This window comes from Rana temporaria, chromosome 11 (assembly GCF_905171775.1).
Source record: "Rana temporaria chromosome 11, aRanTem1.1, whole genome shotgun sequence".
Classification (NCBI taxonomy): domain Eukaryota; kingdom Metazoa; phylum Chordata; class Amphibia; order Anura; family Ranidae; genus Rana; species Rana temporaria.
The window spans coordinates 107,580,284-107,593,427 of record NC_053499.1 but is presented as its reverse complement, the minus strand read 5'-3'; the positions used below and the strand labels follow the sequence as shown (position 1 = coordinate 107,593,427).

The following is a 13,144-nucleotide window of genomic DNA, read 5'->3' as shown; positions in this document are numbered from 1 at the left end:
CCATGGCGAATCTCTACATGAGTTGGTGGGAGGAACAAGTTTTGTTCTCTCCCAGCAACCCTTTTGCCAGGCAGATCGTATGGTAGCTAGATCGATGACCTTGTGATGGTGACATTATGGGATTGCATGAATTTTGGAAATTCCTGAATGATAATCAGTTAAATCTACATTTTTCGATTGAGCATGATGTTTACAGTATTCATTTTTTAGACATCACCCTAAAGGGTGATCCAACTACGGGTGATGTTTCCACATGCACCTATAGGAAACCATGCTTCGGTAACACTACACTTTTTGCAGCCAGTTGTCATCCATCCCACACCATCAATGCCATCCCTTATGGGGAGTTTATTTGAGCCAAACGTAACTGTTCAACAAACTCAACCTTTGAACTAGAATGTAAGGTCATTCATCAGCGCTTATTGGACCGAGTTTATAACGAATCTGTTATACACCGAGGACTGGAAAAGGTTTTGACAATGGATAGAGAGGATTTACTATCCGATAAGCCCAAGACCAAGAGAGAGCATAAAAATAAGAGTAAAACTCATCAACCTTACAACTCTAGAAATAGAAAAGCGGGATTATATTCCCAATAATGTAATCAAATAGTCAGAATAATAAAAACAAAAAAAACTGCCAATATTGCATACTGCTAAAGATTTAAAATGGGATTTTGCAAGCAGGTTGCCTTTTTTCTAGCCAACGTGCACCCACACTGGGGACTGCACTATCACCTAGTCCAGTATTCGACAAATTCCGGGCGCCAGGTCGCCGTTGCGCCTAGAATTATCGACCTGGCGCCCATGGCAGAAGAGCTGGGGTATCCTGAGAGCGTCGCCGCGCATCCCCCCACAACCGCCATCGCGCGATCGGGTCGTGCCGCTAATTGAGGCCGCGGCTTTGCGGCCTCTGCATCGGGCGGTATGGATAATGTAGCCGATGATACAAGCAGAGGTTGCGGGCACTCCGCCTCCGGCCGCCTCTCGCCCTGGGGATTGGGGAATTTCTCAGAGGGGGCGGTGCCACGGCGAGTCATTGCGTATCATGTAGCCGATGATACAAGCAGAGGCTGCGGGCGCTCCGCCTCCGGCCGCCTCTCGCCCCGGGGATTGGGGAGTTTCTCTGAGGAGGCGGTGCCACGGGGAGTCACAGGAACGGAGCTGCCCATGCTGTTCGCGCTCTGTGAGAACAAGGTTAAAGTTAAAAAAAAGACAATACTTTTAAAACCGGAACAGTTATTAGTGTTGCTAGTGTGAAGAACTCAGTGTTGCTAGTGTGAAGAACTCAGTTTTGCTATTGTGAACTCAGTGTTGCTAGTGTGAACTCAGTGTTGCTATTGTGAACTCAGTGTTGCTAGTGTGAACTCAGTGTTGCTAGTGTGAACTCAGTGTTGCTAGTGTGAACTCAGTGTTGCTAGTGTGAACTCAGTGTTGCTAGTGTGAACTCAGTGTTGCTAGTGTGAACTCAGTGTTGCTAGTGTGAACTCAGTGTTGCTAGTGTGAACTCAGTGTTGCTAGTGTGAACTCAGTGTTGCTAGTGTGAACTCAGTGTTGCTAGTGTGAACTCAGTGTTGCTAGTGTGAACTCAGTGTTGCTAGTGTGAACTCAGTGTTGCTAGTGTGAACTCAGTGTTGCTAGTGTGAACTCAGTGTTGCTAGTGTGAACTCAGTGTTGCTAGTGTGAACTCAGTGTTGCTAGTGTGAACTCAGTGTTGCTAGTGTGAACTCAGTGTTGCTAGTGTGAACTCAGTGTTGCTAGTGTGAACTCAGTGTTGCTAGTGTGAACTCAGTGTTGCTAGTGTCAACCATAAGTGCAAAAATCCTATATAGTTATGGCATAACTATATAGGATTTTTGCACTTATGGTTCACACTAGCAAAGTTAGGGCACAGCACAGGCATGTTGATATTGTTCACTTTGCAGCCACTGTGCCATCAATTGTCACCACTGTGCCATGCCAAACGCAGCCACTGTGCCCATCAATTGTCACCACTGTGCCATGCCATCAAACGCAGCCACTGTGCCATCAATTGTCACCACTGTGCCATGCCAAACGCAGCCACTGTGCCCATCAATTGTCACCACTGTGCCATGCCATCAAACGCAGCCACTGTGCCATGCCATCAAACGTATCCACTGTGCCATCAATTGTCACCACTGTGCCATGCCAAACACAGCCACTGTGCCCATCAATTGTCACCACTGTGCCATGCCATCAAACGCAGCCACTGTGCCATCAATTGTCACCACTGTGCCATGCCAAATGCAGCCACTGTGCCCATCAATTGTCACCACTGTGCCATGCCAAACGCAGCCACTGTGCCATGCCAAACGCAGCCACTGTGCCATCAATTGTCACCACTGTGCCATCAATTGTCACCACTGTGCCATGCCATCAAACGCAGCCACTGTGCCATGCCATCAAACGTAGCCACTGTGCCATCAATTGTCACCACTGTGCCATGCCAAACGCAGCCACTATGCCCATCAATTGTCACCACTGTGCCATGCCATCAAACGCAGCCACTGTGCCATCAATTGTCACCACTGTGCCATGCCAAACACAGCCACTGTGCCCATCAATTGTCACCACTGTGCCATGCCATCAAACGCAGCCACTGTGCCATCAATTGTCACCACTGTGCCATGCCAAATGCAGCCACTGTGCCCATCAATTGTCACCACTGTGCCATGCCAAACGCAGCCACTGCCATGCCAAACGTAGCCACTGTGCCATCAATTGTCACCACTGTGCCATGCCATCAAACGCAGCCACTGTGCCCATCAATTGTTGCCACTGTGCCCTTTAATTGTCGTGCTCACTGGTCCCCGCTGTGTTCTGGGAGCTGTGTGTTTCCCAGAACACAACGGGGGGGGGGGGGGCTCTGACGTCCTGCCCGCAATCTACCCGCAGACTGTGTGGCCGGAAGTGGGTGCAAAAAAACCTGGCTCCTAACTTTTTTAGCTGGCTCCTAGATTCCAAGCAAATTTGTCAAGCCCTGACCTAGTCTATTCTCATCCAAACAAACAATGCCAACCCACCTGGCTCTCCTATCCTGGAAGTTACTCCTGTAATATAAAAACCTGTAGGTTCTGTAATTTGTGTGATCTGTGGCACAAACTATGCAAGTTACCTGATCACCTGTATTTCATGCAGCCTCCAATATGTAGGCTGTACCATACGTCCTTTGAGAGCCCGTATAGGGGAACATTATTATGACACAAATATTTCAAACGCTAGAAATATTTTGAATGCAACACGTCACTTTAGGGAATGTCATCAGGGTGATCTCTCCTCTTTCCGTTTTAGCCCCCTTTCACACTTATACGACTTGTCCCATGACTTTGAACTGCAAAAATCACATGACAAGTCATTCTCCATGATTCTGAATGACTACCATTCATATTGACACAACTTTAAGTTGTGCCGACTTCAAAGTAGTTCCTGCACTACTTTTTTGTGAAGTCGGATCAAAGTCGGATTCCATATTAACAGATCCGACTTTGGCACAATGGGACGGTGACGTCATAAGAGGCGGGGTCACCGGGTGACATCACCCAGTGACCACGCCCCATGCCTATATAAATCGTTGTGCACGGCGCACACGGCATTACAGCGGGAGAGAGCGTTGTGTCAACATCCGAAGATGAGAAGAGGGAAGAAGACGACAGAGAAGACTGGGCCAACACTACTAAAAGAGCTGGAAGAAGATAGCGGAGGAGCCCGGCAGAAGGCAGAAAGCACCGGAGAGTGCAAGAAGAACAGGAGAGCGGGAGAAGAGGCCGGAGAGTCGGAAGAGACCCCTGAAGTCGGAAGAAGACCGCCAAAGTCGGAAGACCCCCCGGAGCTGCCTAATAAAGGAATTTTTATTAACAGCTTACCTGCAAAATCATTTTCTTGGCTTACATCACGGGACACAGAGCAGCATAGTAATGACTATGTGGGTTATAGAACCTACCTTCAGGGGATGGACAATGGCAAAGACAGGAAGTTCCCTCCCTATATAACCCCTCCCACACCGGGAGCACCTCAGTTTTGTAGCAAGGAATACAGGTCCCAATATTCCCCAAGAGGGGCGGGAGCTCTGTGTCCTGTGATGTACTCCAAGAAAAGGATTTTACAGGTAAGCTGTTATTAAAAACCCATTTTTCTTTATCGTACATCACGGGACACAGAGCAGCATAGTAATGACTATGTGGGATGTGCTACAGCAATGCCAAACGAGGGGAGGGAAACCAGAATAAAATCATATATAAACATATAGGCGCCCCCGGAAGCGGAGATCTAAACTGCAGCCTGCAGAACCGCCTGCCCAAAGGCCATGTCCGTGCGCCTTTTAACATCCAACTGGTAAAATTTTGTAAATGTGTGGCCTGACAACCAGGTCGCCGCCCCACAGACTTGAGACATGGAGGCCTGATGATGCACTGCCCAAGAAGCGCCCACTGCCCTGGTAGAGTGAGCCCTTATTGATACTGGGGCATCCTTCCCCTTTAATCCGTAGGCCTGCGAGATTGTCTGCCGAATCCATCTGGAAATAGTGGCCCTAGACGCTGCCTGGCCCCTCCTAGGACCTTCTGGCAGGACAAAAAAAACCTCTGTCTTTTGGATATGGGCGGTAGCCCTCAGATACACCTTGACCGCCCTTACCACATCTAAAGAATGTAGTAACCTTTCCTTCCCCAAACTCGGATTTGGAAAAAGGGAAGGAAGGATAAGATCCTGGTTTAAATGAAAACCCGATACTACCTTCGGAAGGATGGATGGATGAGGCCGTAACACGACCCTATCTTTGTGGATGACCAAGTATGGTTCCCGACAAGAAAGTGCAGCTAACTCTGAAACTCTTCTGGCCGAAGACATGGCCACCAGGAACACCAGCTTCCTGGTTACCAAAACTAAGGGAATTTCCCTCAATGGTTCAAAGGACTGCTTCTGTAGAGCCGAGAGGACCAAGTTTAGGTCCCAGACACACAATGGGGTTCTAACCGGTGGATTAATCCGCAAGACTCCCTGCAGAAAAGCCTTGACCAGAAAGTGGGTAGCTAATGGCCTCTGAAATAACACGGACAAAGCCCAAATTTGCCTCTTAATGGTGCCGACGGCTAGTTTCATGTCCACACCTAGTTGAAGAAATTCTAGAATTCTTCCAACAACAAAGTTACAAGGGTGCCACCTCCTAGTTTCACACCAGGCCACGTAAGCCCTCCAGACCCTGTAATAGATTAGTCTAGACACAGGCTTTCTGGCATTAATCAGTGTGGCGATCACCTTCTTGGAGAGCCCTCTCCTTCCTAAGATATAGGATTCAGTCGCCAGGCCGTTAAAATTAGCGACTGTAAGGAAGGGTGGAATATCGGGCCTGACATAGTAGGTCTGGCCTGAGTGGAAGGGACCACGGATCCCCCACTGACATCCTTACGATTAGCGTATACCACAATCTTCGGGGCCATACCGGAGCTATCAAAATTACCAGCTTGCGTTCCACCCAAATTCTGCGAAGGAGCCGGGGTAACAAACGCACAGGTGGGAAGGCATATATCAAGGAGAACTGTGTCCATGGGCACACCAGTGCATCCGTCTTGCATGCCAATGGGTCCCTTGTTCGGGACACAAATCTGTCTAGTCTTGCATTGAACCTGGACACCATAAGATCTACATCCGGCGACCCCCACCTGCTGCAAATCTCCTGGAACACCTGGGGATGGAGGCACCATTCCCCCAGAGAGACCTGTTGGCGGCTGAGGTAATCCGCCTGCCAATTTTCTATCCTGGGGATAAATACTGCTGAAATGCAGGGCACGTGCGTTTCTGCCCATGCAAGGACCTGATCGGCCTCCATCTGGGCTGACCGGCTCCTTGTGCCACCCTGGTGGTTTATGTATGCCACGGCTGTGGAGTTGTCCGACTCTATCCTGACTGGGAAACCGCACAGCTCCGCTGTCCATGCCCTTAGAGCTAACCGAATTGCCCGGATTTCCAGTAGATTGATGGGCAGAGACCCTTCTGAAACTGACCACCTTCCCTGCTGGGTCAGGTTCCCCATCACTGCTCCCCAGCCCATCAGGCTGGCGTCCGTCGTCACTATCTTCCAATTGACTGGACTGAAGGATCTCCCCTTCTGGAGATTCCGGGGGGACATCCACCAACAAAGACTCTGCCGGGCTAGAGGAGAGAGAGACATGGGGTAGTCCAACGTTTGAGGTTTCCTGTTCCAGGCAGAAAGGATGGCTGCCTGCAATTTCCTTGAATGGAACTGCGCGTAGGGTACTGCCTCGAACGAGGCCACCAGTTTCCCTAATAGTCTCATAAAGAGGCGAATGGATGGCCTTCCTTTGCTCAGGACTGACCAAATCAACACTCTTATGGCGTTGATCTTTGGTTGTGGTAAGAAGATTTTTTGGTTTTCCGTATCAAACAACATGCCGAGATATTCCAATCGTCTTGATTGCTGTAAGGGCGACTTGTCCTCGTTTATGACCCAGCCGAGTGACTGGAGATACTGTACAGTCACGCAAACTGCTCTCCCTAAGCCGAGGGCTGAGTGATCTATCAATAAGAGATACTCTAAATACTCAAAATCCCCAGGGTCCTTAAATTGGCCAACAGGGGTGCCAAGATTTTTGTAAAAAAACTCTGGGAGTCGTGGCCAACCCGAAGGGGAGGGCCACGAATTGGAAATGGCGCTGGCCTACCGCAAATCGTAGGTACTTGTGATGACCTGGAAAAATCGGAACGTGGAGGTATGCATCCTTTATGTCGATGGATGCTAGGAAATCTTGGACCTGTAACGTAGCGGCTACGGACCGGACAGAGTCCATCCGAAAGGTCCGGATTTTTAAATACCGATTTAGGCCCTTCAGGTCTAATATTGGCCTGACGTCGCCATTTGGCTTTGGGATAATGAAAAGATTTGAATAGTATCCCCGGCCCTGGTCTTGCACTGGCACCTCTACGATCACCCCCTGATCTAGGAGCCGATCTAAGGCTGCCAGGAGAGAATCCCTCTTCCCCAGGTCCTTTGGCATGTTTGAAACAAGAAAGCGAGGAGGAGGGAACCCTCGAAACTCCAGTTGGTAGCCTAAAGAGATCGTTGAGAGGACCCATCTGTCGGGAAGCTTCTCTTGCCAGACCTCTGAAAAAAAAAATTCCCCCCACCCGACAGAGTGGGGGCGCCCCTTCATAGAGACGCCTTAGGGGCCGGCTTGCCTGGCTTACGGGTCCAAGGTCTCCTGTTACCTGGAGCCTGTCCCTGTGGTTTATTCCCCAATGCCCGGTCGACCTGGAGGCCGTCGATATTGACGAGAGGCCGAGGTCCCCGGGGCCGGAGAGGTAGGATGTTTAAACGTGGGACCCCGGACCCTTTTCTTTACCGGTAACCGGGTACTTTTCCCACTTGAAATCTTCTGAATGTACCTATCCAGATCGTCACCAAATAACCTTTCGCCATGAAAGGGAAAACCTGCCAGGAGTTTCTTGCAAGGGGTCTCGGCTGACCAATTTTTCAGCCACAAGAGTCTCCGCATATGAACCAACGCTAAGGAGAGACGGGAAGCCTGCTGGATGGAATCTTTGATGGCATCCACGGCAAAGCACAGGGCTCTTGGTAGGATAGCCAAGTCCTGAGCCTGCTGGGCCGGAATATCCCTCAGGACCTGCTTTGTCTGGTCCTTTAAGGCCTGGCAGACCCCTATAGCCGCTATGGCCGGCTGAATTACTGCCCCTGCCGTGGTAAAGGATGCCTTTAGCAAAGTCTCCAACCGCTTGTCGGCAGAGTCCTTAAACATTTGGACATTATCCACAGGGCAAGTGAGGCTTTTATTAACACATGACACCGCCGCATCTACTGCGGGGACAGCCCACTTTTTTGTGAACCTCTCTTCCATTTGGTAGAGAACCGCAAATCTTTTAGGGGGGACAAAGATCCTGACCGGGCGCACCCAATCCTGATACATCAGATCCTCTAACAGAGGATGGATCGGAAAAACTGAACTTGACTGTGGAGCCCTCAAGGACCCCAAGGAGGAGACTGCGCTCATTGCCGGTACTGGCCGGGGTAGCTTAAAAGGCCGAGCGCACCATATCCGTCAAGGACTGGATCCAAAGCCTCTCTGCTTGAGTGCCAGAGAAAGGCTCCTCTAGAGTTGATTTCTCAGAATCTACCCCCTCTAGGTCCTCTCCTGCCTGGTCCTCACCTTCTTCTAAGAAAAAAAATCCTCCCTGTCCAGGGACTGAACTCCAGGAGAGGGGGACCTAGCCGTTTCCTCTCGGGCAAGGCGGCAGCAATTAACGCCGCCAACCTTTGTTCCAATCCCCCAAGGGTGGAAGCCAAAACCTCCTTTGTTACATAGACAGGGGGCGCCTGAGTTGGACCGGCTGTAGCCCCCAATGGCTCAACCTGAGGACCAAACTCTGGTGTCTCGGGGGTGTACGGCGCCATAGAGGTCTGCCCAAGATTGTTGTCTTTTATTTTCAAGCAGGAACATGCATAATTACCACAACCATAAACCAGGACAGCCGACTAGTTTCGCACTCTTGCTAGTGCTTAATCATGGCTGGCCTCCATGGGATAAAGCAAGGAAAACTTATTTGGAGGAGAAAAAAGTTTATCTGGGTGCTCCCAATCAGCATAAAATAAGTTTTTCCAGCAATGGGTGGACTGGGAAAGTATATAAAGCCTACTGGGACCTAAAAGACCCCAAAGAGGAGGTAGGAGTTTCAACCATCTCGGCTGAGGGAAACTTATACGTATAGCGAATGGCTTCTGTAAAAGGACTAAACCCGTGGGACCTGCCGGCGGTGAAGGACCCCCCTTTTCCTAACCTGTGGCAGAGCCTGAAGCTGAGAAGCGAGCTGATCCATAGACCTGCTGACACTGAGCGACTACATGGAAAGCATGGCAAGAAACACTAGGTATGTTCTTTGGTGCCCTCTAGCGGCGGAAGACAGGCAAGACATGCAACTACATGCAAAAATCCTTAAAGGGGTTGTAAAGGTTTGCATTTTATTTTCTAAATAGATTCCTTTAAGCTAGTGCATTGTTGATTCACTAACCTTTCCCTTCAATTTCCCTTCTAAATGTTTTTTTTTCTTTGCCTGAATTTCTCACTTCCGGTTTCTCCTCAGTAAGCAGTTCTGGCTGACTAACCCCCAGCCAGAACATGGGGGCAAGCTTACTGAGGAGAAACAGGAAGTGAGAAATTCAGACAAAGAAAAAAAAAACATTTAGAAGGGAAATCAAAGGAAAAGGTAAGTGAACCAACACTGCACCAGCTTAAAGGAACCTATTTAGAAAATAAAAAACTAAACTTTACAACCCCTTTAAGAGCACCAAAAGATGTTTCTTAGGATTGTCTTCACTTACCTTATCCCACCGCAAGATACTGCTGAAGACCAGACAGACCCAATCTTCACCCATCACAACGGGCCGTCTCGTGCCAGACCTTCAGGGACTTGGGTTCCCATTAAAGGGGACCTCTGACCTGGACCTGTATAGCACCCTGCCAGAAAAATCCTTTGAGCATTTAGGTATGTGCCCAAAGTGCTGGATCCCAGGGTCCAGTCCTCAGAAGAGAGATGTTGCAGGCAAAACCTCGTTCTTCCACAAGGCCCGAGTTCCATCCATTTTGGCCTTTTTTGGCACTTTGGACGGATCCGGTTACATGGCTCCTTGATCCCGCAGGGATCCCTCAGCAGGGCTTCTTCTTAGCACATCTTTAACCATGACCAACACCTTAGACACTGGTGAATAAACTGGGGTAATCCTTGTATGGGAGTGGTTATATAGAGGGCAACTTCCTGTCTTGGGTGTGCCAGTGTCCAATCACCTGAAGGTGGAATATAACCCATTTACTTATTATTAAGGCTCTGTGTCCCGTGATGTACGAAAAAGCAATTAACTTTGTATTCTTTCCAAATATGGGAAAAATAAACATTGGTACTGTACCTGATTTAACGCTGCCCATTCCTTTCAGCACTGCCCTTCTTCCTGAACTCTCAATCAGGGTCTGCACTTTCAGTGCTGGTAATATTGTATCCACTAGAACAGATTCAGACTCCAAGCTGACAGTGACGTTCTGTACACCTGGGTATATAAATAGATGAAAACCAAAAGAAAATGAAACAAGATAAAGTCAAATTGCATATAATCTATATAAATGTAAATTAGAAATTAAATAATTAAACATTGAATGGGGGAATATAGTAAAATTCGGGCAGCCAGAATCTGGAGCAGCTCTACATGTTAATCAATCAGTTTCTCTTTCTTCAGCTTGTGTAGTTGAAGCATTATTAAACCCAAAATCAAAAATATAATATATTGCAGCTTACCAAATACCATATATTTTTCCTGTTTGTTCTGCAAATACAGTTGCAATTGACTACAGTTTTCATTATTTTTTAAATGTTCCTCAAAGCCAGAAGGTTGGAAAGTTAAATTAAAAGTTTTGAGGCATGTCTGATTAGTTTTTTTTCTACACAAATAAGCTATTGAATAAACATTTTCCAAGAGTGGCGATTCCATACCTTTTGCCAGGGGTTGTAGTGCAGGAACCCTTTTCCAAGTTAGAGAGACTTGAGTTGCAACTTTGTTGCATGACAAGTTGCAGCAGTGTGAACCAGGGCTTAAAGCCAATAACTCTACACCAAGTTCACAATATCGGCCCCTCCCGCCACTCTCCGGAGCCGTTAACAGCTTCGGAGGCGATCGGGTCTGCTTCCTTGCTGTGTATGGAGAAGAGTGAGTGGAATATGGCCCCCACCTGTCTCCATATCACTGCAGGGCGGTCACTTCCGCCCAATGCTCTTAACCACTTAAGGACCGCCGCCTGTGTAATTGTAAACACAGGCAGGAGGAAGTGATGTCACGCTCCACGAGGCGGTCTTTTTGACCGGAGGTCGTGGAGAGAAGACATCACAAGTGAGTTGCACCAACACTACACTAACACCAGTACACATAGGCACACAATCCACCCCCCAGTCACCCCCAGATCCCCCCCCCCCCCCAGCCCCCAGTCACAGTGTCACTGATTGCAGTGATCATTTATTTTGATCACTGCATTTAGTGTCATTTGTGACTGTAAAAAGTGTCAGGGCAGTTAGTCTTAGGCCCCTTTAGGTCCAGGGTAGCCCCCTACCCCCCCCAATAAAGGTTTAACCCCTTGATCACCCCCCCCAGTTAACCCTTTCACCCCATATCGCCAGTGTCACTAAGCGATCGTTTTTCTGATCGCTGTATTAGTGTTGCTAGGTAGCCAGTTATACTTTTAGGTTCGCCGCCAAGTTTTTATAGCGTCAGGTACCCCCATTTATTTTCTAATAAAGGTTTTAACCCCCTGAATGCCCCTAGTTAACCCTTTCACCAGTGATCACGTATTAGTGTTACGGGTGACACTGGTTAGTTACTTTGCTGTTAGCATCAGGACACCCGCCGTATATAACCCAATAAAGGTTTAACCCCCCTAATCGCCCGGCGGGTGATATCAATTAAATTTTAGCTGTATTAAAAAATCTTATTTTCTTGATCACACATCACGGAACACAGAGCCTTAATCACTTAATGGGATGTCCCATAGCAAAGCTAAAATTTGAGGGGAGGGAGACACAGGTCAGAATAAGGCCCCATGCACACGGGACGCCGGTGCAAACTCTGCTGAACACACGTTTTTAAAGGCTAAAACTGGCGTTTAAAAACGCCCGTTTTGCAGCGTTTTACCGCGTTTGCGTTTATAAGCATTTAGTTAAGAAACATCATAAGACCCTCCCTAAGCTCAAACAACTGTATATTTAACCATTTGAGTAATTTTATGAGACCAGAGTGAGTAGCAGCTGAGAGAGCAGCAGTGTACTTGTATTTAGCGTGTCACTTAGCACATCACCTGCCACAAGCTGCGGATTGTCCACTTGCCACGTCCCCTGGCCACGTCACCTGCCACAAGTTGTGGATTGTCCACTGGCCACGTCACCTGACCAAATCACCTGCCACATCACCTGCCACAAGTTGTGGATTGTCCACTGGCCACATCACCGGGCCACGTCACCTGCCACAAGTTGTGGATTGTCCACTTGCCACATCACCTGGCCACAAGTTGTGGATTGTCCACTTGCCACGTCACCTGGCCACATTACCTGCCACGTCACCTGCCACAAGTTGTGGATTGTCCACTGGCCACGTCACCTGACCACGTCACCTGCCACAAGTTGTGGATTGTCCACTAGCCATGTCACCTGGCCACGTCACCTGCCACAAGTTGTGGATTATCCACTTGCCAAATCACCTGGCCACGTCACCTGCCACAAGTTGTGGATTTCCACTGGCCATGTCACCTGCCACGTCACCTGCCACAAGTTGTGGATTGTCCACTTGCCACATCACCTGACCACGTCACCTGCCACAAGTTGTGGATTGTCCACTTGCCATGTCACCTGGCCACGTCACCTGCCACAAGTTGTGGATTATCCACTGGCCACATCACCTGGCCATGTCACCTGCCACAAGTTGTGGATTGTCCACCTGCCACGTCACCTGGCCACAAGTTGTGGATTGTCCACTGGCCACAAGTTGTGAATTGTCCACTGGCCACGTCACCTGGCCACAAGTTGTGGATTGTCCACTGGCCACGTCACCTGGCCATGTCACCTGCCACAAGTTGTGGATTGTCCACGTCACCTGGCCACATGACCTGCCACGTCACCTGTCACAAGTTGTGGATTGTCCACTTACCACGTCACCTGTCACAAGTTATGGATTGTCCACTGGCCACGTCACCTGGCCACGTCACCTGCCACAAGTTGTGAATTGTCCACTGCCCATGTCACCTGCCATGTCACCTGTTCACATCACCTGGCCACAAGTTGTGGATTGTCCACTGGCCACGTCACCTGCCACGTCACCTGCCACAAGTTGTGGATTGTCCACATGCCATGTCACCTGCCTGTCCACATCACCTGCCACGTCACCTGGCCACGCCACCTGCCACAAGTTGTGGATTTCCACTGGTCACATCACCTGTCACAAGTTGTGGATTGTCCACTTACCACATCACCTGGCCACAAGTTGTGGATTGTCCACTGGCCACGTCACCTGGCCACAAGTTGTGGATTGTCCACTGGCCACGTCACCTGCCACAAGTTGTGGATTGTCC

The 13,144-nt window shown here is 49.1% G+C and overlaps 1 protein-coding gene across 2 annotated transcripts in view; it reads right to left on the bottom strand.

Annotated features, from left to right (window-relative positions):
• CCS (copper chaperone for superoxide dismutase) overlaps positions 1 to 13,144 on the bottom strand; it is a 259,850-nt gene that overhangs the window by 183,302 nt on the left and 63,404 nt on the right. For both annotated transcript variants that reach the window (XM_040328802.1, XM_040328801.1), the window contains exon 3: positions 9,949 to 10,086. In XM_040328802.1, coding sequence (XP_040184736.1) covers positions 9,949 to 10,086 — 138 coding nt within the window. The remainder of the gene's footprint in view (positions 1 to 9,948; positions 10,087 to 13,144) is intronic.